This window comes from Oreochromis aureus, linkage group 7, assembly GCF_013358895.1.
Source record: "Oreochromis aureus strain Israel breed Guangdong linkage group 7, ZZ_aureus, whole genome shotgun sequence".
Taxonomy (NCBI): Eukaryota; Metazoa; Chordata; class Actinopteri; order Cichliformes; family Cichlidae; genus Oreochromis; species Oreochromis aureus.
Genome location: NC_052948.1, coordinates 42,934,129 through 42,958,617, shown reverse-complemented (window position 1 = coordinate 42,958,617; position 24,489 = coordinate 42,934,129). Strand labels below are relative to the sequence as shown.

Genomic DNA, 24,489 nt, shown 5'->3' with positions numbered 1-24,489 from the left:
CCCATAATTCCGTCCGTTCGTCAACAGCAACAGCTAGGATGTTGCGATAACGGTGGAAGCCAAAGATTGCTGTGGTTGCAGAGATTATACCGCTGGACTGAAACCTCTGTCTACTGTTTTGGTAGATGTCAGTCTGTGATTACATATTCTCAGCTATAACTGCGACAGGCGGAGGCTTCAGTCTACTGTCGATTCGACGCTTGTTTGTGTTGATGAGAGGCTTCATCGCGCTAATGCGTTAGCCAACTAAAATCATAGTTTTTTTTATTTATTTATTGTAAATAGAAGCAATTAAATAGCGACACGGTCAGCTAGCTATGTGGCAACAAACGGTCGCTCCACTTGGCTGAGGATGGAAATATTTTTGCTGGCAACGCTGTCAGACGAGTTACACGTCGGTTACATCGCACCCGAAGACATTATCTTCAGAGGATAACCTGGATAACCTTAACTACACGAAATGTCATAGCGCGTAAGTAGCTAGCATTGAGCTAGCCTAAAAATGGCTGGACGAGATGGAGAAGGACCGAATGTTATCCCCGTCAGCAGCAGCCGACCGTGAACAGCTGGATTGATAGCTAAAGAAATACTTTCTCCGGAGATGCTTTAGCCTCCCGGGTGGTGTAATTCACTTACATAACAGTTAGTCGCAACGACTCTGGCTATCACCAACTGTCTTGATCTGGCAAGCAAATTGGAAATTTGCCACCAGAAACCTGAGTTCTCACAATATTATATATCATAAAGGCATCACTACAGGCTCCACATAGACTCGTTAGGGTTGCAGTCTGAGCTGCTTTATTATATATATCACTGCAATAATTGTGCATACAAGGACCTACAGCTCATCTGAAGCCGCAAATACCCCTGTCATTTTGACACTATGAGGAAGTTCTTTGATTCCCGTCGGGAGTTAGTCAGCTCCGGGCCTGGTTCTGGAGGAGGAGGCAGCAGCTCGGGGTCCAGCCACGCAGGCGGCAATTTCATTGGACGAGCATTTACTGTCGGGCGACACCAAGTCACTGTTGAAGAGATAATTGCTGAAGGTAAGAAAGGGTTGCAAAGACCAGATGATGCCATTTGTTAGTTTTTTTGCCCGTTCTCTGTCTCCTTCTATGCATGTCACAGTATGATGTGTGTCCTGCATGCCCAGTGCATGGGTCGCATAACAGAGATGCAACCTTGTATCATTCCCACAGGGATAATGGAGCTGTGCATTCATGTATTTCAGGTACATAAATGCAAAACATAGGCAAGCTACTTTCTCCAAACTGTACTCTGACTAACACACATGCATACAATTTTCTTTTAGCTCTTGTGAATCAGATGAGTGATTCAAGCAGGTGGAGATGTACCTGACGTCAGGCATTTGTGTGATCTCTTTGAAATGAAAGGTTTACTTTCAAAGAGATTCCGTATTCAAGGTTTTTGTAAGAACAGCCATTGGCAGGAAAATGTGGAACATCAGGATAATATAATGGGTGCTATAGAAGAGGCCTGAAACTTGACCACTAAAAAGTAGTTTTAACAGTTATGTTACACAATACATTTAGTCTGAGTGTGCATTTCTAATGTCCAGTAGCAAGTGAATAGGCTTGTGTGAACATCAGCTGTGTATATTCTGTTGTAATGCTTGCATTAATATATTCTTAAAGTCTCTTGTCTAACTTAGACACCCCTTTATTCTATCAGGAGCTTTCTGAACCAAAGACTGCACAGTATCTATGCTTTTAATCAGTTCTGTTAGGCTGCCAGCTACACGGCGAGTGCCCAGTCTGCATATAATACAAGAATACAGTACAGGACAGCTCATCGCGATGTCAGCTTTTACTGTAGTCACATAGACGCTCCAGACGTGGCTCTAAACCCTCAACCTAGACTGATGCTCTTGTAGCTGTATAGTACCACACTGCCATTACACAAGATGAGCGAAGGATGTAATGTAAGCTGTGATGTCTGCCTGAAATTGATGACTCCACAGCTAAACTCTGCACAACAAATTTGTGGTCTGAGCTATACCAGATGGTTAGGCCTCAATGTAGGCCTCTACGTAAACCCCGCAGCAATGACATGACTAATAGATATTATGCTATAAGGCGGTGCCATTTGGTGCTGATTGTGCTTTTTGATGTAAGAATATACATGGATAGAAAGCCCGACAGTTGCTGAAGAATTGAGGCTTAAAAATTAGCACGTCTGCTAAATGTTCAAAATCATGGTATCCTGAGAAGGTTCATAAGATTGATGTTTTGATTTTATTTTGAATGCACATTTTAAATGTGTCATTTCTCTGCATCATGCAGGTGGCTTTGCAATCGTGTTCCTCGTGAAGACAAACCAAGGGGTTCGTTGTGCTCTGAAGAGGATGTACGTCAACAACGAACACGATCTTCAGGTCTGCAAGCGCGAGATTCAAATAATGGTGAGTGACTGAGACTAAACATTTCTCCACAGACTCTCACTTTAAGCTGTCATGGTTTGGCATGCTGGGTAAAACCACGTAAGGCAAGCACAAAAAAGTCCTTCAGAAGAAACCCACAGATGCCTCATTCTGTCCAGAATAACTAAGAGCAATGCAAACCCTGCAGCAGGTTTGTTTGGATTGTTCTACCACATTTGCCATCCTGGTACTTAGTGTGCTGTTTTTGATTTGCCTTTCATGGTTTGATATAAATAACCAGATTAATGGGCTGTTTATTTCTTAATGAATTGTTATTTTCTAAGCATTTATTATTGGTAAGGTATATTAAAAAAAGGATAGGTGTTTGACACATCTCTGATCACATGAAATAACATTGATCTGCATATTTCTGTTATAAATATGTTATACATAAAGATGTTTACATTACTCTAAAGTAAAGATTTCCAACTTCTTTAGGGAATAGGTATATTTAGTATATAAACAGATATTAATGCCATGGTAGCCTACCACAAAATATGAATAGTCTATTATGGGTCTTGGAAAGTTTGACGGCATTTTTGATGGCTGTCCTGCATTTGTCTTTGATATTAGAGTCTGTATAGTTTTCCGTTCAAGGCAGCACTCCAAAAAGAACCAAGGAGGAAATATATGGCAACAGATGTTCAAATATTAAAACATGGCAGATTGTATCATTAAACAAACACTTCAAAGAATTATTTTCATTGGCTTTATTTTGCTTCTGAAGCCAACATTAACTGACTCCAGTATTCGCTGTGAAGATGGTGGTTCCCCAGCATTCAGAGATTTCGTCACATCGCAGTCTTTCTCGCTTTGTGTCTCGCACACTCTCACTGAGAAACACACAAACACACTCATACACAAGCAGATGGTGCTTCACCTGGGTTGTAGTACTTGACTTTTTTTTTAAAATTACATAATAGAGTTCAGATTTCAGCTCTCCATTGACACTCCCCCTGCAGATGAATGTCTCATACTGCATCTCAAAACGCTGACCTTATCAAATGAATGGGTTAGCTTCCTTTTATAGAAAGAAATGGCAACATTTTGTGCTTGTGTTCTTGCAGAAAGATCTAGTTGGTCACAAGAATATTGTTGGTTATCTGGACTCCAGTATCACAGCTATGGGATCGAGGGACGTATGGGAGGTGCTTATACTAATGGATTACTGCAAGGGTGAGTGCTGAAAGGGAAGTGCAACCTCATGCCTTGATTATTGAAGGAATTTAAATTTCTGTTGGCCTTTCAATTTCAGGATGGATTTGTTAGAGTGTAGTTGTGCTATTAAATGATTAAAGCAAGCTTATTACATGATAAGTCTGAAAAAATTTGTGATAAAACAGGCAGAAGTTAAGGTAAAATCAAATAGTTCTTTAGTTAATTTCCTCTGTTGTTCAATGTGCTGCCTAATTGGATGGTATTTTACAGGAGGTCAGGTGGTCAACTTGATGAATCAGAGGCTGCAGACTGGTTTCACTGAAGCTGAGGTGCTGCAGATCTTCTGTGACACCTGTGACGCCGTTTCTCGTCTGCACCAACGCAAGACACCTATCATCCACAGAGACCTTAAGGTGACACATTTTGCCACTGACACTCACTCTGAAACTGCAGCAATTATCTTTTTCTCTGTTTTGTTTGATTTTTTTTTCCAAAAATGAACAACTTCCAGTTTCAACTGGAATCAGGATGACTGCTATTGGCTTTTGCATAAAGTTGTTGTGTAGCATGGCTCTTTTTTGAACCTTTAAAGCTCAGAGTTGGGTGCACAGGAGCAAAGTCAGTTTAAGCTCTGTCCCAGCTTTTTGAAGTCATATGTGAACAGCCAGTAATTCACTGCCATGTACCCTCTGCCTTAAGAAAGAACACGTGACCAACACCTACTGTCAAGATACTTCTGTCCAGGCACCTTCCTAATCTAAACCACACTAGTGCAAAAATGTGTTCCAGGCAGATTATTTTGTGGATTGTGCCACACGTCAGAGGAAAATGTGGAAAATGTTCCCCGACTCTCAAACAAATTTTGGCATTATGTAAGAAAATACCCTAAATAAAAGTATAAAAGATATTCAGAGTGGCTGTTTGTTTTAATAAAAATATTGATTGATTCATTCATTGGTACACAAGAGGACATGCACAAATATATAGAGCTATTAATATTTTACTCCATTTTTAAGCACTGTGCTGTAAGTTGATTGATAAAGAGAAGAAAAAGGTAGTTGTCAAAATACTTCAAATAACTTCCACTCAGTCAGCAGCTGCATAGCTGTCTCATTAGTCTCTGGTTACTGTCATTCAGTAATTATATGGAATTCAATGCTTTACACATTTCCTTTTGATTTTTTTTGTTGTTGTTGTTGTTGTTTTTTTAATGATAAAACCTCAGAAATAATGTGTGACAGAGTTTTTAGAGCATACTGAGAGGAACGTGCAAGTTTTGAACGTGGCTATAATCTGAAAGTCATAATGTGACGGTATAGATTATAGATGCAGTGCACCTTTATTATTATCTCAAGCTCACATCTTGCAAGAAAGAAAGGCCGTTATTTGACTTGGCAGTGTGGCTCATCGCTTACTGCCAAAATCATTCCTTTCACGATAAAACCCCGTATTGTCCTCAAAGCAAGCAGCCCTGCGTGTCACTGTGTGAGTCACGTCTTGTATATCTACAGGTGGAGAACATCCTCCTGCACGATAAGGGTCATTATGTGCTGTGCGACTTTGGTAGCGCCACTGACAAGTTCCAGAGCCCGCAGACCGAAGGAGTGGCTGCTGTGGAGGAAGAGATCAAAAAGTTTGTGCCTCTTTTCATCTGCAACTTTCATTCATTAGCACATCTTTTAGGTAATGTGGCACAGAAACTGACTGCAGTTTTTTTAATTCCTAAGCACCTTCATTGTTTTGTTTTTTCTTTCTTTTATCATGTTTTTGAACTTTCTCAATTTTTCACCTTTGTGTGGAACTGAAAGGTTCCTTTTTTAGGTTTCATTTGATATCTAAAAGCAAAACTTATTTGTGTGCATTTATAACCACATTGTGCTATGCAAGTTATTTTTTTTAATACCTCACTAAAAATCTGTAGCTGTCCCTTGTTGCAGGTACACCACCTTATCATATCGTGCTCCAGAAATGGTGAACCTCTACAACAATAAGATCATCACCACGAAGGCAGACATCTGGGTGAGTGAAGATTGCAGACTGCTGTGATATTCATGATGCACGGTAGTCGTGATGAGTTAATACATGCAGCATATAACTGGTAACTGGTGTAAATCTCAACTTAAATGTAATGTTTGGCTTAAACTACAATATTGTGCAAAAGTCTTGAGCCAACCTCTCATTTATTTCTATTTTGCTTCCAAGGAGCCAGACTTTTTTGTGTGAATCATTTAATCATTTTTTACTAGCAGCCTGTCACAGAAAACACGTTTGTTCACAAAGCTGCCGAAGATAACGCCGTTTCACAGGTATAAAAGAGCACTTTTGTACCAACAACATGATTCCTGCAGGTCTAAAAAACTAACTACAGAAGATGAACAGTATCTGAAAGACGTGTTCTTAAGAAATAGGAAAATAAATCCAGCATAAATTTGACACAGGACCTGAGAGAGGCATCTTGCTCGTCAGTTGATCCATTTACTATTCACTGAAGTTTCAACAGAAATGGAAAAGTAGGGAAACGGGGAAAAAACCTGAGGTATACCAAATTACACAAGAACTGGACTGAAAATCAGTGGCAATAGGTCTGATGGAGTGATGAATCCAAACTTGAAAGTTTTACTTGAAATGATTAACAACAAGTATGGAAGAGGTCAAGAGAGAGGTACAACAGTGAGTGTCTACAGCCATCCGTAAAGCACAGTGGAGAATGTGTCAAGGTTTGGGGTTGAATTTCTGCCAGTGGTGTCAAAATTGATGGAATTGTAAAATGCAGAAAAGTACCATCATATTTTCAATACCATCTGAATTTAGTCCAATTGCAGCTGCTTAAGTTTGTCAGCATGACAGTGATTCTAGACTCACTGCCAATGTAGTAAAAGCATACTGGGTTAAAAACAAAAACACAATGCAACACTATCAGTCATGAATTGGCCTCCCCAGATGATGGACCTTAACATGATTGAAGCAATGTGGGATCTATCTGACAGAGAACAAAACAAAAGGCAGCCACCATCCAAAGAAGAGCTTTGAATGTCCCTCAAGAAGCCTGGAGAACTGTTCCTGAAGATTACTTAAAGAACTTGCACCAAGCTTGACTAAGAGACTTCAGACTGTGTTAAAGTGTAAAGGTGGTCATACCAAATATGACCACCTTTGGTTTGAAGCTTGTTAAAATTGTACAAACTGTGTTTTTTCCTTATATACTATATTTCTGTGTATATTTGCAGTTTCAATAAAGCATCGTACATATTTCTCATTTTCCTAGCAAAATTTAAAGAAGTAAAGGGGTGCTCAAGACCTTTGCACAGGACTGCAAGTTTGACATTATAGCCCAAGATTAAACATGTCTTAAAGAGAAAAATATAAAATCTCTAGGGTTTGTGAAATAGCTGTGATGTTAATACACAAATTTTTAGTGCTATCTCAACTGGTGTTTAGATGGGAAATACTTTCTTATCACCGTATTTGATTAATTATCTTCCTCTCCTCTCCTCTCCTCTTGGGCATGCATGTGGTTGTCTTCTCCAGGCACTGGGCTGTTTGCTGTACAAGCTGTGCTTCTTCACTTTGCCCTTTGGTGAAAGCCAGGTGGCCATCTGTGATGGCAGTTTCACTATTCCAGATAATTCCCGTTACTCTTACGATCTTCACTGCCTCATTCGTTAGTACCGCTTACATTTCAGAAGCATAAATTTCATATCTACTTACTGACTGGTGTCTACCTTGTTCAGACTTTCATTTTTATGTACACGGTGTGTTTCAGGGTACACGCTGGAGCCAGATCCAGACAAGAGACCAGATATCTACCAGGTGTCCTATTTTGCTTTCAAACTAGCTCAGCGGACATGCCCTGTTCAAAATGTGAAGGTCAGTGTCTCTTGGCACCAGAAACAGTCAAAATATTTGGATTTGCTTGACTTTGTCTCATCTCGACTCTGCTATGGGTTCTCTGCCTGACCTACTTATGGATACAGGCCAGTTGTCATGCTGTGGGAGGAAGATAAGCTCGGATTCATTATTTTGATACTGTGTAAAATACTTGTTAGTCCTGATGATATTTTAGTTAAAAAAAACTTTTCAGTTTTTGTGTGTGAAACATTGATTTTCTCAGTGCAGAATTCATTGTAAAGCCTTTCCTTTTTTTTCATAAACAAGAATTCTCCGATTCCTTCCAAACTTCCTGAGCCAGTCAAAGCGAGCGAGGCTGCGGCAGCAAAGAAGAGCCAGGCTAAGCCCAGGCAAGCATGACCTGCTTTCACTGTGTTACCATTAAAGCTGTAGTAACATTGTAGAAGTAATTAGGTATCATCTGTATTCTGATACTCATTAAATAATTATGTTAACACTGTTTGCCATGATTAACAAGAAGGCCAACATCCTCCCTTTGTTGCCAGACTGACAGATCCAATTCCCACCACTGAAACCTCCATCACCCCTCGCCAGAGGCCCAAAGCAGTCCACACCCAGCCTGCTGCTGGCATCTTACCCATCCAGCCTGCTGCTCTGACCCCTCGCAAGCGGGCTAATCTCCCTGGTGGTGCAGCACAGCCTGTGGGTATGTACAGCACTCTGTCCTTATTCTCCTGTCTGTCACAGGAAAAGAAAACCAGTCTTTTGAATAAGGATGATAATAAATACAGGGATGTCTCTAATCCTTTGTGCGCACGTTGAATACCTCAATTCTCAACAACAGCAGCTCAAATAAACAGGTGAAGACTCATGCAAATTAAAGTTATCTAACCAAAACCCCAAAGTGATTACGAAATGACTTTCTCTGCTTCTCTTTCACTTATAACAATGCTTCAGGTGCTGTAGGTTCTTTTTTTTGTGATGAATCACTTGGATGTGTTTGCGTTCAATAGACTGTATAATCCACTTTAATGCATTTTGATGAGCGTTATATCGTTTTTGGTTTTTTAAAAATTCAAATAAACGTGTCTGTGTGGCTTCACATTAGGCCTTTTGAGCATCTGTGCAAGTATTCAGATCAAATTGTCTCCACTGACTGTAGAGTAATGCGCTCTTTTGTGTTTTTGTCTGCAGGAGTCAGTTTAGATCTCTCTCAGCCAGCTGCAGCTCTTCAGTCACAGAAGGCTCAGGCTTCAGCTCTGCCTCTCATTCAGTCACAAACTAATTCAAATCAGGCTGCAGCTCCACAGAAGCAGGTTCACTGACCATTGTGTCTTCTGTTTTAACGAAACAGATTATAAGCTGCTTTTATTTGCAGATCTACTGTTTTGAGTGACAGTTCCTTTCAAATGTTAAAATCTTTGCATGTTAGGCTGTGCAGCCAGCTCCAGCTCCAGCTGCAGAGACAGCAGCACCAGCAGCAGTGGCATCACCGGTGACCAAAGCTGACATCCAACCACAAGCACAGCCAACAGTCCAGCAACAGACTACACCCACCTCTGTTGTGAGCTCAACCTCCCAACAAGGAGCACAGACCCCATCCAGCCCAGCCCCGCCTCAGCGCCCAGCTCGTCGTAAGCAGGCCAGCCTGGCTCAACAGCCAGAGGCGCAGCCTTCCCCCAGCAAGCCTGCAGCATCTCAGCAGCAGATAACTCAACCGTCAGCTGCCCAGGCTCAGCCTGGCTCTACTGAGAGCAGCCAAAAACCAGCTGAGACAGTAAGTGGCTTGCTGCCAAACATCTAGCTAAAAACAATGCCTAAATACCAGCACTGCAGAGCTGTCAACTTCATCCGTTTGCCCATAATCTACGTGTGGCATGTCCTGATCAAAAGCGTTTCTCTGTCTCATCGACCAAAGACAGTTCAAAATGTGAATAAACGTGTTGTTTTTTATATTCTTTCTCTTGTGAACACAATTAGCTGTCTTTCTATATTAAATAGTTGTTGATTTTTGATATTTTGGCTTTCTTTGCCTCTTTTGATCAGACCCCACCTGCTACTCCAAAGACAACCGAAGAACAAAGCCACCAACGCACACCAAGTGACGCCACAGCTACCGCTGTTTCTGCAGTTCCAGTGAGCGACTCCTCACAGCAGCCACAGGGAGCTAATGAAGAAGCAGCTCTCCATCAGTAAGTGTCACGTTTTCTTCAATAATATTCAACTACAGCTTTCACTCTTCTCCTACTTGGTTTATTTATGATGTTTTGCTGCTGTTGTTGATGTTTACTTTCAGATCACTTCTGTCTCAGCCAAATCTTAGTGATGCAGTACAGGACCAAAGTAAAACTGTTCCTGCTTCTGGTGCCGCCACAAACACCCCTACACAGCCAGCGTGGAACCCCTTTGATGATGACGACTTCTCCAATCTCACTGCTGAGGAGTTTAAAAGTGATGGCAAAAAGGCTAATGGTAACATCTGCATGCTAATGTTCATGTGCAGTACTTTTAGAATAGGATAAGCAGTGAATGACAGAGATTCTCCTTTTACCAGACCTAACCCCAGATACCGAAGCAACTGCTTCAGAAGAGTTGATACCAGGCCTTCAGGCCTCAGCTGTTGATAATACCCCACAGGAAACTGGTATGTGAGTTTTTACTCTTAGATAATTCACATAGTTTTTCTTCTGTGTGTTCTAAGTCAACGGTCCCCAACCTTTTTTGCGCCACTGACTGGTTTATGTCCGACAATATTTTCACAGACCGGCCTTTAAGGTGTCGCGGATAGATGCAACAAAATATAACCAGTACCGGTACCAAAAAAAAGAAGATTTATTCATAATACATGGGGAAAAACCCAGGGAAACCAAGTTAATGATAAAAACGATTTTTTTTTTAAAAACTTCATGAAAACCATGAATTTCATACCCGAGCCTCAACTCGGCCGGTACTGGTCCATAACCTGGGGGTTGGGGACCGCTGTTCTAAGTGATCCTTGATTGCTTAAATTTACTATTATAATGTAAACTGTGATTATAAAAATACAAAAAATATAAGCACGTAATTAACTGATGAAACAAGTAGATACAAAATATGAAGGTGATCTTATCAAACTAAAATTAACTGATTGTACTTTAATGGTATCCTTAATAAATATAACAGTATCAGGAAGTTTAGGAACAAGAGGGAAAATAAAAGATTTAGACTGATAAATAAATAATAATAAAATAATGCAATTCAATTTTATTTATATATTGGTAGATCACAACAACAGTCGCTTCAAGGCGCTTTATACTGTAAGTTAAAGACTCTACAATAATACAGAGAAAACCCCAACAATCAGAAAACCCCATATAAGCATGAACTTAGAGACAGTGGGAAGGAAAAACTTCCTTTTAACAGGAAGAAACCTCCAGCAGAGCCAGCCTCAGGGAGGGGCAGCCATCTACTGCCACTCAGTAAGGGGTGAGGGGAGGGAGACAGGACAACAGACACACTGTGGAGAAGAGCTAGTGTGAATAAATGAATCTTGATAATTAATCTTATGATTGTCATCATATCATCTAATACTAGCATGAGTTTATTAAGACTGCTGTAGATGATATTTACTGTTATTTATACTATGTTTTCTCCCTGCTTTTGTTCCACATGAAGCTCTGTACTATAAAATCTGGAGGACAAACTTTAAAAGTAAACCTCTTAATGCGCCTAATCCTATAATCTGATAGCTTTAATAAGCTTTGGAAAACAACAGGGGTGCACTGTGGTGTGTGTTAAACTGTTATGCTGGCTCTCTTTTAACTCAATCACTGTAGTTAACTATCCCGCAAACCTGACCAGCTCCAGTTTTGGTTTTTAAAATCAGCTGTGCTCATTTTATTTCCACGTCTTCACTAAATCGTCCCCGGTGATATTCTTTTTTTCTTTGATATAGATTTCCTGCTGATATAATATGTTTTATATAAATACCTTGGCCGTCACTTCGCTACGGGAAAGCGTTCAGCTGATGATGTGGAAAATGTATAAATGTTGTTGTATTTTGTCTGAAAGTCTGTTGTAAACTATGCTTTAAATTAAACATCACAGATTAGATAACTGATTAGTCAGGTGGTATTTATGAAAGAGAAATAGCTTTGAATTAATTTCACCAACAACTATCATGATTTCCACATGTCCTTCATTATGAGATAAACAACAAAATAACTGAATCAAAACAATGTAAAGACGACTCATATATCAGTGAGCTGTTCAGACCTGACCTGAAACAAATATTTATTTTATTATGAAATAGTTTTCTAAAGCACCGCTGATCATCTAAAGGACACTTTTACTTCATGAGACAAGTTAATTGTTTTTAATTGTGAAACTAATAAACAGGTATTGCACTTAGTAAGGTTAGGTAAGTCCATTAGCCTCAGTTTTAAAGCATGGTTGTTGGATCTGCTTTTGAATCAAATTTGCACTGGAGCATAATCAGGCTGTTTTCCTTTTGTATTTTTAGCGTAATTTTCCAACCTTATGTCATGGATTATAAATCTTTCGTTTATGACACCTCTCTGCACCTCCTCTGCTTTCTAGTTGAAAGACCAACAGCCATTTTTGATGTGGAATCAGGAGCCTTGCTGCTGGCTGTCCCTGATCCTTTCCATACCCTCGAGCTGTCAGATACACCAGGTAAATGCCTGTCTTTGTGGATTAGTATACTGCTTACATATGTGTGAACGGTTATTTCTAAATTTCCTGATTTATTTTAAGTAATGAGCCCATTGTCCACACATGCCAATGCCTTTTGCAATATTAAAGAAAATCAGATCAGCACCAGGCTTACCTGGTCGCATTCAACTGAGTTTCTTCAAACTCTTCATATACTATTACTTTCCAGTAGAGATGGACCGATCCGATATTACGTATCGGTATCGGTCCGATATGATGTTACTGGATCGGATATCGTGAGAAATTAAAATGTAATCCATACATTAAATATAAAAAAAACACCTCACAAAACTGCCACAGCTTAACTCGGCTCATAACCGTAGCACGTTGGAGCAGTATGCCTCACGTGATAGAGCGGCTGTGTGTATTTGTAGCCAACAAAACCAGCATTTCATCTCCGAGAAAGTTATCCCAGAGAGAAGTAAAGCAAGTGTGTATTCATCTCTGAATGTTTGTAAAGCGTTCCCATGTTAAGCTTAACAACCGATATATGGAGCAAGTGCCTCTTCTCCCTCCCTCACCTTCCTGCAGCTACTTCAATCGTGAAACTGCTTAACGATCAGCTGATCGGCTTTTCTGTCGTGAGTCCGTCTCTTTGTTTTTGGCCCACTTTGCACCAGAAAGAGGAAACCAGCGGCTGAACAACAGCAGCACGTTTAAACTTGATAAGCTGTTGTTAGAATTTATTTAATATTACTTTCACACCAGGATCCTTTTCTACGTAGCTGACGGCTGGTAACTGTGCAGGGGCGGATCTAGCAAAGTTTAGCCAGGGGGGCGATGCTTAACAGGTAAAGGGGCACAAAGACATACTTTTCTTTCTTATTCTCATTTAAAATGTCTAGCTTTTAATAAATAATTATCTGAATCTTACACCCAAAGTTTTAATCTGATGTAAAATGTATAGAAGTCCATTACTGTATATAGTAACTGTTAAGTCTAATATACCCTAGTAAGCTATAGTACTTTTTCCTTTGGGAACATACCATCTGTGCAGTCTGCAATTCTGTTGAAGAAAGATGTTGAATCTATTTAATTATTCTTGAAAAATAATTTAATTCTGTGCATTTTTTTCACCCTGCATCAAATTAAAGTTGATTACATCGATTAAGCATCATGAGATGGAGGGTGGGGTGGTTCCTATATTTTTTTTTGTTGGGAGTTTGCAACCCTATTAGTTAGGTTGCTTAATATTTCTGCTAAGTACTCTTTAAAATACCAGAATAGGGAGGATGGAGTAGGTTTAAGTTTATTAGATTGATCAGTGTTGCTGAACTATAAAATATTTTGGGTACAGTGTATTTTTACATACAGGTATAACAGAATAGCTTTAGTGTTATTGTTTATTTAAACTTGAGTATGAACTTATACAAAATGCAGCAAGATATTAAAAAAACAGTTTTTATTGATTAAAAAACACACAATATCAGATTCATATCGGTATCGGCAGATATCCAAATTTATGATATCGGTATCGGTATCGGACATAAAAAAGTGGTATCGTGCCATCTCTACTTTCCAGCAATAGTTCTTGCTAGGCATGATGTTCTCAGGTTGTGTGTCCATCTATGCCCTTCTCCTGAATCCAGTAACAAGAAATTGTTTTTATTTTTACACAACAAAACACTTTATATTATCATTAGCATTATATTATCCAAATATATTGCTTAACAAAATTATTAGACCACCACCACATGAACGGTTTATGCCCCAGCTGCCCTAAATTAGCAGATTTGGTAATTACCAAATCATCTTTTATGTTTCTGTAATAGTTACACCACCAGTATATATACAAGCTCACTAATATAAATGATATTTTTAATGCTTAAATGTATTTATTTATGTTAGTATGAATTTACAAATTTATTGTTTTACACAGAAACAGAAAAAATAGTCCATTATTATTTTTTGATTAAGATGCCAAATTACAGTTATTTACTTAAGGCAGCAATTTTTAGCCTGCCTGCTTAGCCCTGTACAGGACTCTTGCTGTTGTTAGCCCAACCTACTGCTTTTGAATGTAAAGACAGGTTGAGAAGGTTGGAGAACAGAGCTATACCTCCAGATAGAAATTACAAACTGGAACTGAATGGAATCCTTGAAAGTTTTAAGTTCGAGCAGGCTAGTCGGTGAAGGTGTGCAAGCTCCTTTTATCAGTAAATTCTTCAGTTTAGACAACATTGAACTCTGTGCCATGTTTTGAGCTTTGTGTGAATGCCTGTGACTTAACATCTTTACATTTTTGACACAGTTGTGCTTAAACATGTCTCCTTTGTCTCCCTCTTAACTTTCCACTGGGCTTTAGAGAAACTGATTGAAGGACTCAAATCTCCAGACACGTCTTCACTCATGCTTCCTGACCTCCTGTCATTATCCGATCCTTTTGGTGGGGCTGTGGAAGAGTCTGCAAAAGGTGTGTGTGTGTGTGTGTGTGTGTGTGTGTGTGTGTGTGTGTGTGTGTGTGTGTGTGTGTGTGTGTGTGTGTGTGTGTGTGTGTGTGTGTGTGTGTATTCAAGTTTCTGTGTTTAAAAATGCATCAAATACATGGAAAGGTTTTTAAAAAAAAGGCAATTAAGGCTTTTCAGATATTTTAGTGTAACGCTATTCAGTACTCCCCCATTCTTAGGTTGTACTTGTTTGTTGTCAGTCTGTGTAGTTAAAGCTGATATAACCAATACTTTCATATTAGCATCTTATCAAATGCTAATGTGTTTGTGAAGAGCTGTTTTCTAAGATTTTTACAAAGTTTTGTAATTCCTTTGTACTCGATCAACCTTTATACCATCTTAGGGTTTGGGGCTCACGTCCTCAGTGTTGCTGGTCATTGTCATGAGCTATCTGTTAGCAAAAAGTTCTAAAATACACTTTCTGTCCAGGTGTTGATACACTGCTGATAGTTTGCTCTTTTCCTACAGATATTCCATTGTAGCTTATAAAATGACAGTATTTCACTATTCTGTTAAGTTTACCATAAAACAACTTTTTAAAGCAGGTTTTTAGCAGAGACAGATAAAACTGCAGGAAGATATTCAAAGTTGTAAGCAGCTGTACCATTTATAGTTTTCCTTTCCATTATTTTAAAAACCCTATAAATAAGAAGAGAGAAGTTTATTTATATTTACCTTTGTGTATAACTTCACACTTGGCTCTTTTAATGTTTGGAAGTAGTAGAAGAAACCTCACTGACAGGCTGTGCATTCATCTGTTTACTTGTTGTCAGTGAAAATTCAACCGTAACAAGACCTCCTCCTCTGTCCACCTGTTCTGACTTGTCTCAGATCCTCTCGCGGCAGACGACTCTCTCCTGGGCTGCTCTCTGATCTCTGGTCCATCTGCCCCCCCGGCAGCAAGCAGTGCAACTTCCTCCGTGTCTTCTGCTCCCACCTCTGCTGCCTCTGCTTTGGATGATTTCAGCCTGTTGTCTGGAGACTCCACACAGCCTAAAGCAGGTAAGGAACTCTGCCAGGGCTGAACTGAAAGTAGCATTACCTATGACCTGCCTACCGTGATCTTTGACAGAAACTTTTCTGTATTGTGGATAGCGGTGTTTTCCTTAGAGACATAGCACCACCGATGTTCTTTACCATCTCAGTCATGCGGCAGACTGAGCTCTGCTGTCGAACACTAGCTGGGGAGCAGAAACCGGCATCTGTTGTCAGCTACAGTTTTGAAGACTGAAGACAACATCAGCACCTAACCAGTGAAAGTGAGATGTGCAGTTGTAGTTCAGTGCTGCAGCCTCTTCAGCTAATTATCCTGCAAGCTTTGCAATTACCACGAAGGTGCATGTTTCGTCTTATTTTTGTTGGCTAGTTAAGAATGACACTTTAGCAGGAAAGCTAATGTGGATGTTGCAGCAGGCTGTTGTCTGGCTCCATGTAGCCTTCTGCTCTGCCTCTGTGTGGAAAAAGGGGAGGCATTGAAACCAAGTGATCAAAGAAATCCTCACCAAGTGGAGTTGTTATTTGTTTTCTGATTCACCATTCAGAAAAAAGAAATTTTCACCACTGGGTGGCATCAGAAGCACGGCTTAACAAATCCATTTTCATTCAAAATCTTCCCGACTGGCCTCGTGTGTTTTTTGTTTTGTTGTGTGTTTTTCCTGTTTGTGTGTCTTGTGTTTCACTTAATCTTTAAAAGTTAAATAAAAAGGCAAAGTAATTAATGTGTGGAAATGTTCTCTATGTCACAAAGTGAGAGCTGTACAGCTGTGGTTTAGTTTTTCGCTTCTCGGCTGGTGAACAAAAGCCTTTGACTGTTGTTGACAGTGCCAGCTTCAAATCACAGCCTGACTGTGCACCAGCTGCATGAAAACAATAACTACTGGCCTCTCCTCATAATATCTTATCAAACAGGCTTTGTGCCACTGGAGAGCAGCAGATGCGTTTTTGCAGTAATTGCTGTTTTTTTTTTGTTTTGTGTTTTTTTTTTTTAGAACATTTTTATCGTAATGAGGAACGATAATGGCTCGTATTATCAGTATTGTCTTAAATTATATGTGGAAGAAGCAGCTACACTATAAAGCCCTTATAAAATTATTTTCCTTAGAGCTACCTCTAGTTTCACTTCAAAGGTTTTCTTTTTTGGGATTATTTGGCTTTTATTTTGTGCAGACTCATCTCTCCTGATCTCAGACTTCGAGTCCCAGCAACCCAGCGCAGAGGCTGGTACGGAGGATGAGTTTGATCCTATTCCCGTCACAGGCCGAAAGAATTCCCAAGGTATGTCTTTACACTCTCCTCTAGGAAGCACAGGATGGCAAAGATGGTGCCAGAAAAAAATGAATCGCAGTGATATTTACTGAAGCACACCAGCTAGCTGTACTATTCTACATGCTCAGTCAAAGTAATGTTTGAAAAACCTGTAGAAGGTAAATTCAGCCCTCTCTTTCTCTTTTCTCTTTCTTGACCTCTCTCCCCCTTGCTTTGATTGCTTTATGTGACTCCCGCTCCTGCGCCCCTCCTCACCTCTGTTTGCTTGTATCCGTCTCGACCCCTTTGCCTCCCTCCCCTCCTTTTTTGTCTCTTGGCCAGTTTCAGGAGGCCACTCGCGCAGTAACAGTGGCGGCTCTGAATCCAGCTTGCCCAGCTTGGCCCGCTCCCTGCTGCTGGTGGACCAGCTCATCGACTTGTAGGCACTCTCCCCCCCATAGAAGCTGTAACACTGGATTATAGACTGGCATAGCATAACAGCGATCAACACTGTTGTCATAGCTAGCTTCCTGCACCCCTTGGCTGTCATCAGCATTGTAGTTGCTGCAGTAGAAATCACCTTTCAGTGCTTTTTTCCATTCCTGTCCTTTCCACCATATCGATCCAATCATCTGGCCTATCTTCACTTCTCATCTCTCACCTTCACCATCATGTTTTATCTTGGTTGTAGTCTCCTTGCGTCATGTATTGTCCATTCTGGAAGAGTGGCCAATACGCAAACGTATCATCATCATACTTTCTAAAGATTAACCATTACACCATTTCTGTCAATCAGGATATAATACAGCTGTCCAGTTTGTCTGAACAACACTGCATTATTCCTTATAGCAAACTATAGAAGATCATTGTTGTAATGTATAATAAGCATAGTTCTAAGTGGTTGTAGTTATAATCGTGCGCAAGTGAATTTGTCGTCGTTTGCCTTTTTAAATTCTCCTCCCCAGATTTATTTGCACATTTTAAAGAAAAAAAAACATGCAGAAAAAAAATTGAGTGACCATTTATTCAAATGAGGTTTATTCCTGTAAAAGCCAAACTTCTTTGAAACTTAGTCATGTAGCCTGATTTGCACAGTTACAGAAACGTTACCTCTGTCAGAGCTATAGGATGGAATAGCTTAAAAACTTAAAGCTGCTATAGATTAGGCTGAGAAACATTAAACGGTGTTACAATCTGGAAACCAGACAGCCATAACCTCAGTGAAGTGCCATAAAATAATAATAATAAAAGGAGCAAACTGCTGGATTTCTGAAAGCAAAATGACAACGTCGCCACAAAACTGAACTTCTAACAAAATACAGTATGTCCAACCACGCAGTGAGAGCCAGCACCCGTTCTTTTATGCTCTTATTTTGAGCTTCTTCGTCTTTCTCTTTCTTTTTACTTTCGTCCTCAAGGCAAGCAATAGATAGGGTTGGAATTAAAAATGATAAATCAGGGTCATTTAACTGTGTTAATAGCAGCGTGCCATATCAATAGTAATGCATGACAATAATTTGAAAAATCAGCAGTAATAGGATATAAAGTAGCAGTTATATATAGGCAGAGCATACATGACTATTCATATCATTTCTTGGCACTAACACATCATTTCACAAATTATTTTCACATTAGCATATTCATTCCACATTGTGCAATTCCTTCTGCATTCCTTACGTTTGTTTACTCCTAATTTGTGTAAATAGATATCTGCAACTCTCTGCAGGCTCCTATCCAGACCGTATATTATATGAAGTCATTGTCATAAAGCTTTACTTGTGGAAAACATATTGCTTTACTTGTGAAATCTCTCTCTCCCTGTTAATACATGTTAATATTATAGCGTGTTAGAGAATGAATGTAAGAAATAAATATTAGTCTATAATACAAAATATATCTATGATTCTTAACACCATAATCATTCAATAATATTGAAGAATATATATAAATATCTCATTCCTCTTTGTGGAATTGTGTGTTAAGGAAGTTTTTGTTTTCTTTCTTGGTTCTATCTACTCAATAATTGTCAGTACATTGAAAATGTATAGATGATAACCCTAGTCTGTTCAGTCTGAAAGGCCAGGCTGAATCCTATGTCTTATTCTATCTTCGTGAAATGAAAGTGAGCCTGTGTTCTGTTTGTTTACATGAACTGATGAAGGATTATATTTTTATTCAGAACAGTCTTCTTCAGAGTGGGAGTTGATGCGCTTCATTAGAAACTGTGCTTTTCTTTTTCTTCTCTTTTTTCTTTTTGTTTTTGTTGCTTAGCCAGTTTTAGTGATCACAGGATTCATATCAAAAAGCATGGCAGTGTTGTTGAATGTTATGTTCATGTGTGTTGGTATACAGTGTTATGATAAGTATGTGTGTGTGCGTGGAGTCCGAATTGTTGGCTGTGTTTTTCCAGTAGCCTGTTTGTGTTGATGTTTGCTGCAAATATGACGACGGTCACGTCTCCTCTGAAAGCACAGGCCCCGACCCCCCCCTTCTAAATTCTCTCAGGTAGTCAGAGCTACATCGCTCTCTCCGAGAGCTGGAAATGTACAGTATTGGCTTACTGCTCCCTGTCTCGTTATCCTCTCGAGGTCTGCTCTCCGTATTGCAGTTATTGAATTACAGATGTGAAACGTGTGAGGGGCTCTGTGAAGTGTGGAGAGGTCTACTCTGCCAGTCTGCCAGTCTTACAGTGAACATACTGCACTCCTGCTGTAGCTGTGGTTCAATTATCAGACAGCGTTGCTGTCATGAGTTAGAAAGGATCAGCTCTGTAGTCAGCAATATTGATGTGTCCGTAGGATCCGATGAAGATACTTGCTTCCGTGCACCTTTTACTCGTTAAAAAGTTATTTTTAAAAGGACACTCTAAATGTCCTGATATGTTTGTGCAAGATCTAATACGAAGACCAGAAGTTTCATGCTAGCAGGTTTAATTACATACACTATATAGGCTCCTGTGTTATTTCAGTTTATCTGTCTCTGCCCCCAAAATTGGAAGTGTTTTGAGTGCATCAAATTTTTGGTCCTCATAAATCTGCAGGAAAAAAGAGATGGAGGAAGCTGATTTAAAAGCAGGTGTAATGACTGCAGGTCAGCTTGTGTTTTTGAGCATCCTCTTTACGATCCTTCCACTGAACAGCTCAGTCTTTAGCAGTCACTGTTTGAACCTATGCAACTCCCGAGCTTTCTCCCTGTAGCCGCCAGTGTGCCGTTGAAATCAGTGAAATCAGAAAAAGCCAATCGAGAAGATTCCTTGATGTGAAACAGAAGCCCCTCTTTTATTTTTTTCTTCTTTTTTTTTGGTCATTTGTTTGTTTTCTCCTCTGTTGTTTTTGCCAAAAATGGCCACTGCCCATTACCTGATATTACTGAGTGTTTTGAGACGCCTCCTGTCATTAGGGCCCAATCCCGCGTCAGAGCTGTGATATTGTGTGCTCCTTCTATTTTTGTGAGATAACTAAAGAATTATAAAGGGATGGCAAATAAAGTACAAATGTGAATGTCAGCTTGTCGAGTATTGATTCTGTGCTAATTGTGTAAGTGGTTTATAAAGACTGCATTGTGTTTATTTATCCTGATATTTCTATTTTTGCTAAACTTTTTTTTATTGTTTCCTATAACGATATCTACCTGAAGTAAAGGCTTCGAATAGGATTTTGTATGTAAATAATCTATTAAATGTGATGTTATTATGTAGGAGGATAGGTTTAAAACGTTAATAAGAATCTCCCTGGGAAACACCTTACCTCTACTCAGGTAAGACGAAACATCAGCTTCATGCTCAATTTAATTCTCGATCATTTTTCTATTTTTTTTTACATTTTTTTTCTTACTCCTCGTTTTCTGTGATGGTATTGAGGCAGTTTAATGGCTCCATTATTTGTTTTTTCAGTTAATGTTTTTAGTATGCATGCTTTTAAACATCATCATGGAGGTTGTCAATTACTTAATCATTAATGTAATCATCCATCTTTAATCAATAATGAATTTTAAAGAAGCAATTAAACGGCAACAGTTACTCCTGCATACACTGTATTACATAATTCCAGTTATTCGTGATACAGGTCTGACTGATCACACTGGCATAGCTGAACATTTTTGTGCCCCAGCACATTTTCTTCTTTACTATCCAAACAAGTTTTTGACTTTTAACATGATTAACATGCATCAGATAACTCAGTGTACATTCATTTAATAAAAAAATCTTTCAGTTAGAATTCATTTTACATTATTAGATATATATAAATGCACTTTTCATAAAAAACAACAAAAAAGTGACTCCAGGCTCATAGAGTGGTAATGTATCTGGATCAAGTTTCTTTAATTAACTTGTTATTTATGTAATTTATGCTTATTTAAGTTTTAGTTCAGCTGCTGTATCATCAGTTGAACTCATAGATAAAATAATGTGAACAATAAAATTCAAAGAGCACTAAATTACTCTGCTCAGAAAAATTCAGTTAACACTAAATCACATAACACAAAGTCAGTTAAGCTTCATGTATATCAATCTGTCCAGTTAGGAAGCTGCACAGTGCTATGCTGTGAGCCACCTTAGACTACCTACAATATACCTATGTCAGGCTCTCATGCCATGCTCGTACTTATGGAGTGTGCTCAGAAACATGCACATGAGTAGCCTGGAGGTTATTTTTTAAGACTCACAAAGGAGCAAATACCGATTTTGCCGCTGGGTCCAGATCTCCTCGTGTAATGACCTGTCTCCTTCACACTGTTGAAACTGCACTGGGAGACACAGCAAACCTTCTTGTGATGGCACGCATGGATGTGTCATCCTGGAGGAGCTGGACTACATGTTACAATCAGTCACAAGTCAGGAGAGACCTGCAAAACCATCCTCTTTGCGGGGTTTGTCTTGTTGTTGCTTCTCCATTGCGCCTGGCCACTGTGATTTGCACCAAAGCAGGTGAAAAGATATCCTTGAAGTTTAACTAAAGTTTGTGTTACACAGTAATGATCAACTGTTCCCTTGATTTTTTTTTTCTCAGTGTATGTTGCACCATTTTGACATTACTATGATTTTTGTCACAGGGAGCAGTTCATTTTATTCTTTTTAAATTAAGCTTCAATTTCTTTTCAATATAAAAATAATAAGAAAAGAAATGTCACTGTGTTGAAAAGCTCTCGTGCATAAATCTCCCTAGGTGACCTTTCTCGTGTCTCTTCCTCATACAGACCTGCAGAGGGAGCCGAACAGCAATGAGCTGCGAGCCGCCTGGACAGCAGCTTCTGTGCAGCTCGCAGAGGAAAAACAAAAGCTGAGAGTCCAGCAGAGGACTGCTTCATGTGTCTATGATAAACACATGTTGCTGACAGATGAATGGTACAGTCAACACCATACCAGACAAACTCCTCGCACCAGTCTTCATTTCATACCATTAGACCAAGAATCCCAATTCCAGCCTCCAGACAGCCCGTTTGCCTCTGATGTCTTCCAGCTGGCCCCTTTTAAGACTCCAGCAAAAGAAACCAAGGTGGCGTCTCATAAACCTGCTGAGGTGTCTGATGTTTTCCTCCAGGCCCCGTTTGGAAAGAGGCAGGAAACCACCAAAGAAGTTCCTATCAACACTTGTGTATTTAAGTCTGGTGCACAGCAAATCCAAGCCAGCAAACCGCGTCATTCAGCCAGAGCGTCATTTTCTCACGTTTTTCAGAGTAGACGAGCGGCTCCAGAGACGCCTTTGCTTCAGCAGCCGGTGGCCGTGCACCGGGTCGTCTCCAGGATCGGTCAGCAAGCCGCCGTAGGCTCAGTAGCTGTGGGGCCGTTACATTCCTGGACCATAGGGGGAAGAGCTCTCGATGACCCGTTTACCGCTGCCCCATTTCAGCCAAGATGTTCTCAGGAGAAACCTTGATTATATAATCATCTTTATAAACCAAGTAATGAAGAAGCCAACATATAGTTCAGTGGCAGTATTGCTTAAATCTTTGGTGTAATTTTACTTTTGAGATTATTGTTGGCTATTTAAAATAATTGAAGTAATCTTTAAACTAGTTCATGTTAAAACTTGATGTTCTACCTCAGCCACGAGATCCGTCTTCAGTCTGAGAACCGCAGTGCATCATATCAGCACGTTACAAATAGTTTGAGCTTTGGCTAAAAAGGTCATCGTTCATGGATCTGTCACTGACAAAAATTACTTCAAGTTTTTTAAGGAAATCCCTCCATGTGTCACATTTTGAAAGGAAAGAAAATCATGAGCATTTTCTAGCATTATAATAGAAAACACAAACAACTTTGATCTAATACAGTAGGTGCTGTAATTGTAAGTAGTTGTGTTTATAATGTTGTTGCTGTTTACTCCTTAGTTTACATTTAGAATACAGATTGTGCCTTTATGTTTTCCAAAATGGCTCAAAGCTGGTCGACAAACTGACTTAGTGTTCCCACTGACACCGAATCTTTTGCTACAAACCAAAGAAATTCTACAAAACTAAATATTTTTTTATATTTGCTGCTTTCAAATTAATCGAGTTAAAGCATTGTAGATTTACTAAACCCGCAGCTGTACGTTATTCAGAAAAAGTTCCCAAAGAATGATTTGATTACTCACAAGCTGCCACTGTTGTTCCCAGTTAGTTCCCACTAACTGCTGTCATTATAGCACAGCCAGTTTTACAAGCTCCTTATAATGATCTTCAAAGAAGTTACATATCATATCTGTTAGTTTAAATCGTTGGCGTTTTATGAGGAGGTTCAGTGTGTTTGTAGAAACTCTAAGAAAAACCAAGTTCATTTCCAATAAACTGCTACTTCAGTGAGTTTTTTTATGGTTTAGAAGATTTTGTTTCCAGTTTTGCTTCACACTTTGGCAAAGATGTGGACTTTTTATAAACCATACCGCCTTTGCTGGAAAAGTATTTTGTTCATGCGTAGTATTTTTTTTGAATCTGTACTATCTGATTATTAATACTGGACGTTAGGAAATATCACCAGTGAAAATAAATGAATTATGAACACAATGGTGATCTTTTTATTCAATGCTTTGACAAACAATGGTCACATTTCTGTGATGAATGTGTTGTAAGAGACGTAAGCTGAAACTATTAAAGCCAGACCAGTTTTGTCCTCCTGCTCACACAGAAGGTCCAGCAATCCGTGACTTTATCCGAGATGAGACGTGATGAAAACAACTGTTCAAATTTACACAAATTTAAGACAGCAGGGTACTTAAGGAGCTGACATAGGTATTTTCTACCTGCAGCAAGGAGGGTTCTGCTGTGTTGAACTACTTTATCTGGAAGAGGATCGTCAGTCTTTCTGCAGCAGGATGTTGTTGCTCCACATGCTGCTTGTATTTATAAAATACAGCTCAGAGAAGACTCATAGTCAGCGCAAAGTATTGTTTTTACATATAAAGTTTTTTGTCAGACTCTGTTTGGATCATCCAGATTTTGAAGATTAAACGAAATGCACTAGTAGAAAGGAAAATGGATCCAAAATCACTATAAATAAGATCCAACCTGATGTTTAAAGCCTTTTCAGATCAGGAAAAACCTTCAAACATGTGAGTTGCGGCACGAAATGTATATATGTGAAGAGAGAGAGAGAGAAGGCTTTGTGTGAGAAAAATTAGCCGCTTGTGTCACATGAGCTTACACAGGAATATATTTTCC

At 39.4% G+C, this 24,489-nt stretch overlaps 1 protein-coding gene across 3 annotated transcripts; it reads left to right on the top strand.

The window, feature by feature from the left end:
* The first annotated feature begins 8 nt into the window (after positions 1–8).
* Positions 9–23,835, top strand: LOC116322409 (AP2-associated protein kinase 1-like). Of its 3 annotated transcripts, none has more exons than XM_031742465.2 (20): positions 9–1,046; positions 2,304–2,422; positions 3,508–3,616; positions 3,869–4,011; positions 5,110–5,231; positions 5,536–5,617; positions 7,127–7,259; positions 7,362–7,465; positions 7,754–7,836; positions 7,993–8,153; positions 8,642–8,763; positions 8,880–9,224; positions 9,494–9,639; positions 9,744–9,919; positions 10,002–10,091; positions 12,026–12,121; positions 14,466–14,573; positions 15,439–15,609; positions 16,774–16,881; positions 22,048–23,835. In XM_031742465.2, the coding sequence occupies exons 1-20, from the start codon at positions 884–886 to the stop codon at positions 22,725–22,727; spliced, it is 3,261 nt and encodes a 1,086-aa protein (XP_031598325.1). In that variant the 5' UTR covers positions 9–883; the 3' UTR covers positions 22,728–23,835. The 3 variants fall into 3 exon arrangements, with proteins under 3 accessions (XP_031598325.1, XP_031598326.1, XP_031598328.1); XM_031742466.2 differs by lacking the exon at positions 22,048–23,835 and adding an exon at positions 17,194–20,356; XM_031742468.2 differs by lacking the exons at positions 16,774–16,881; positions 22,048–23,835 and adding an exon at positions 15,703–16,758.
* The last annotated feature ends 654 nt before the right edge of the window (positions 23,836–24,489 follow it).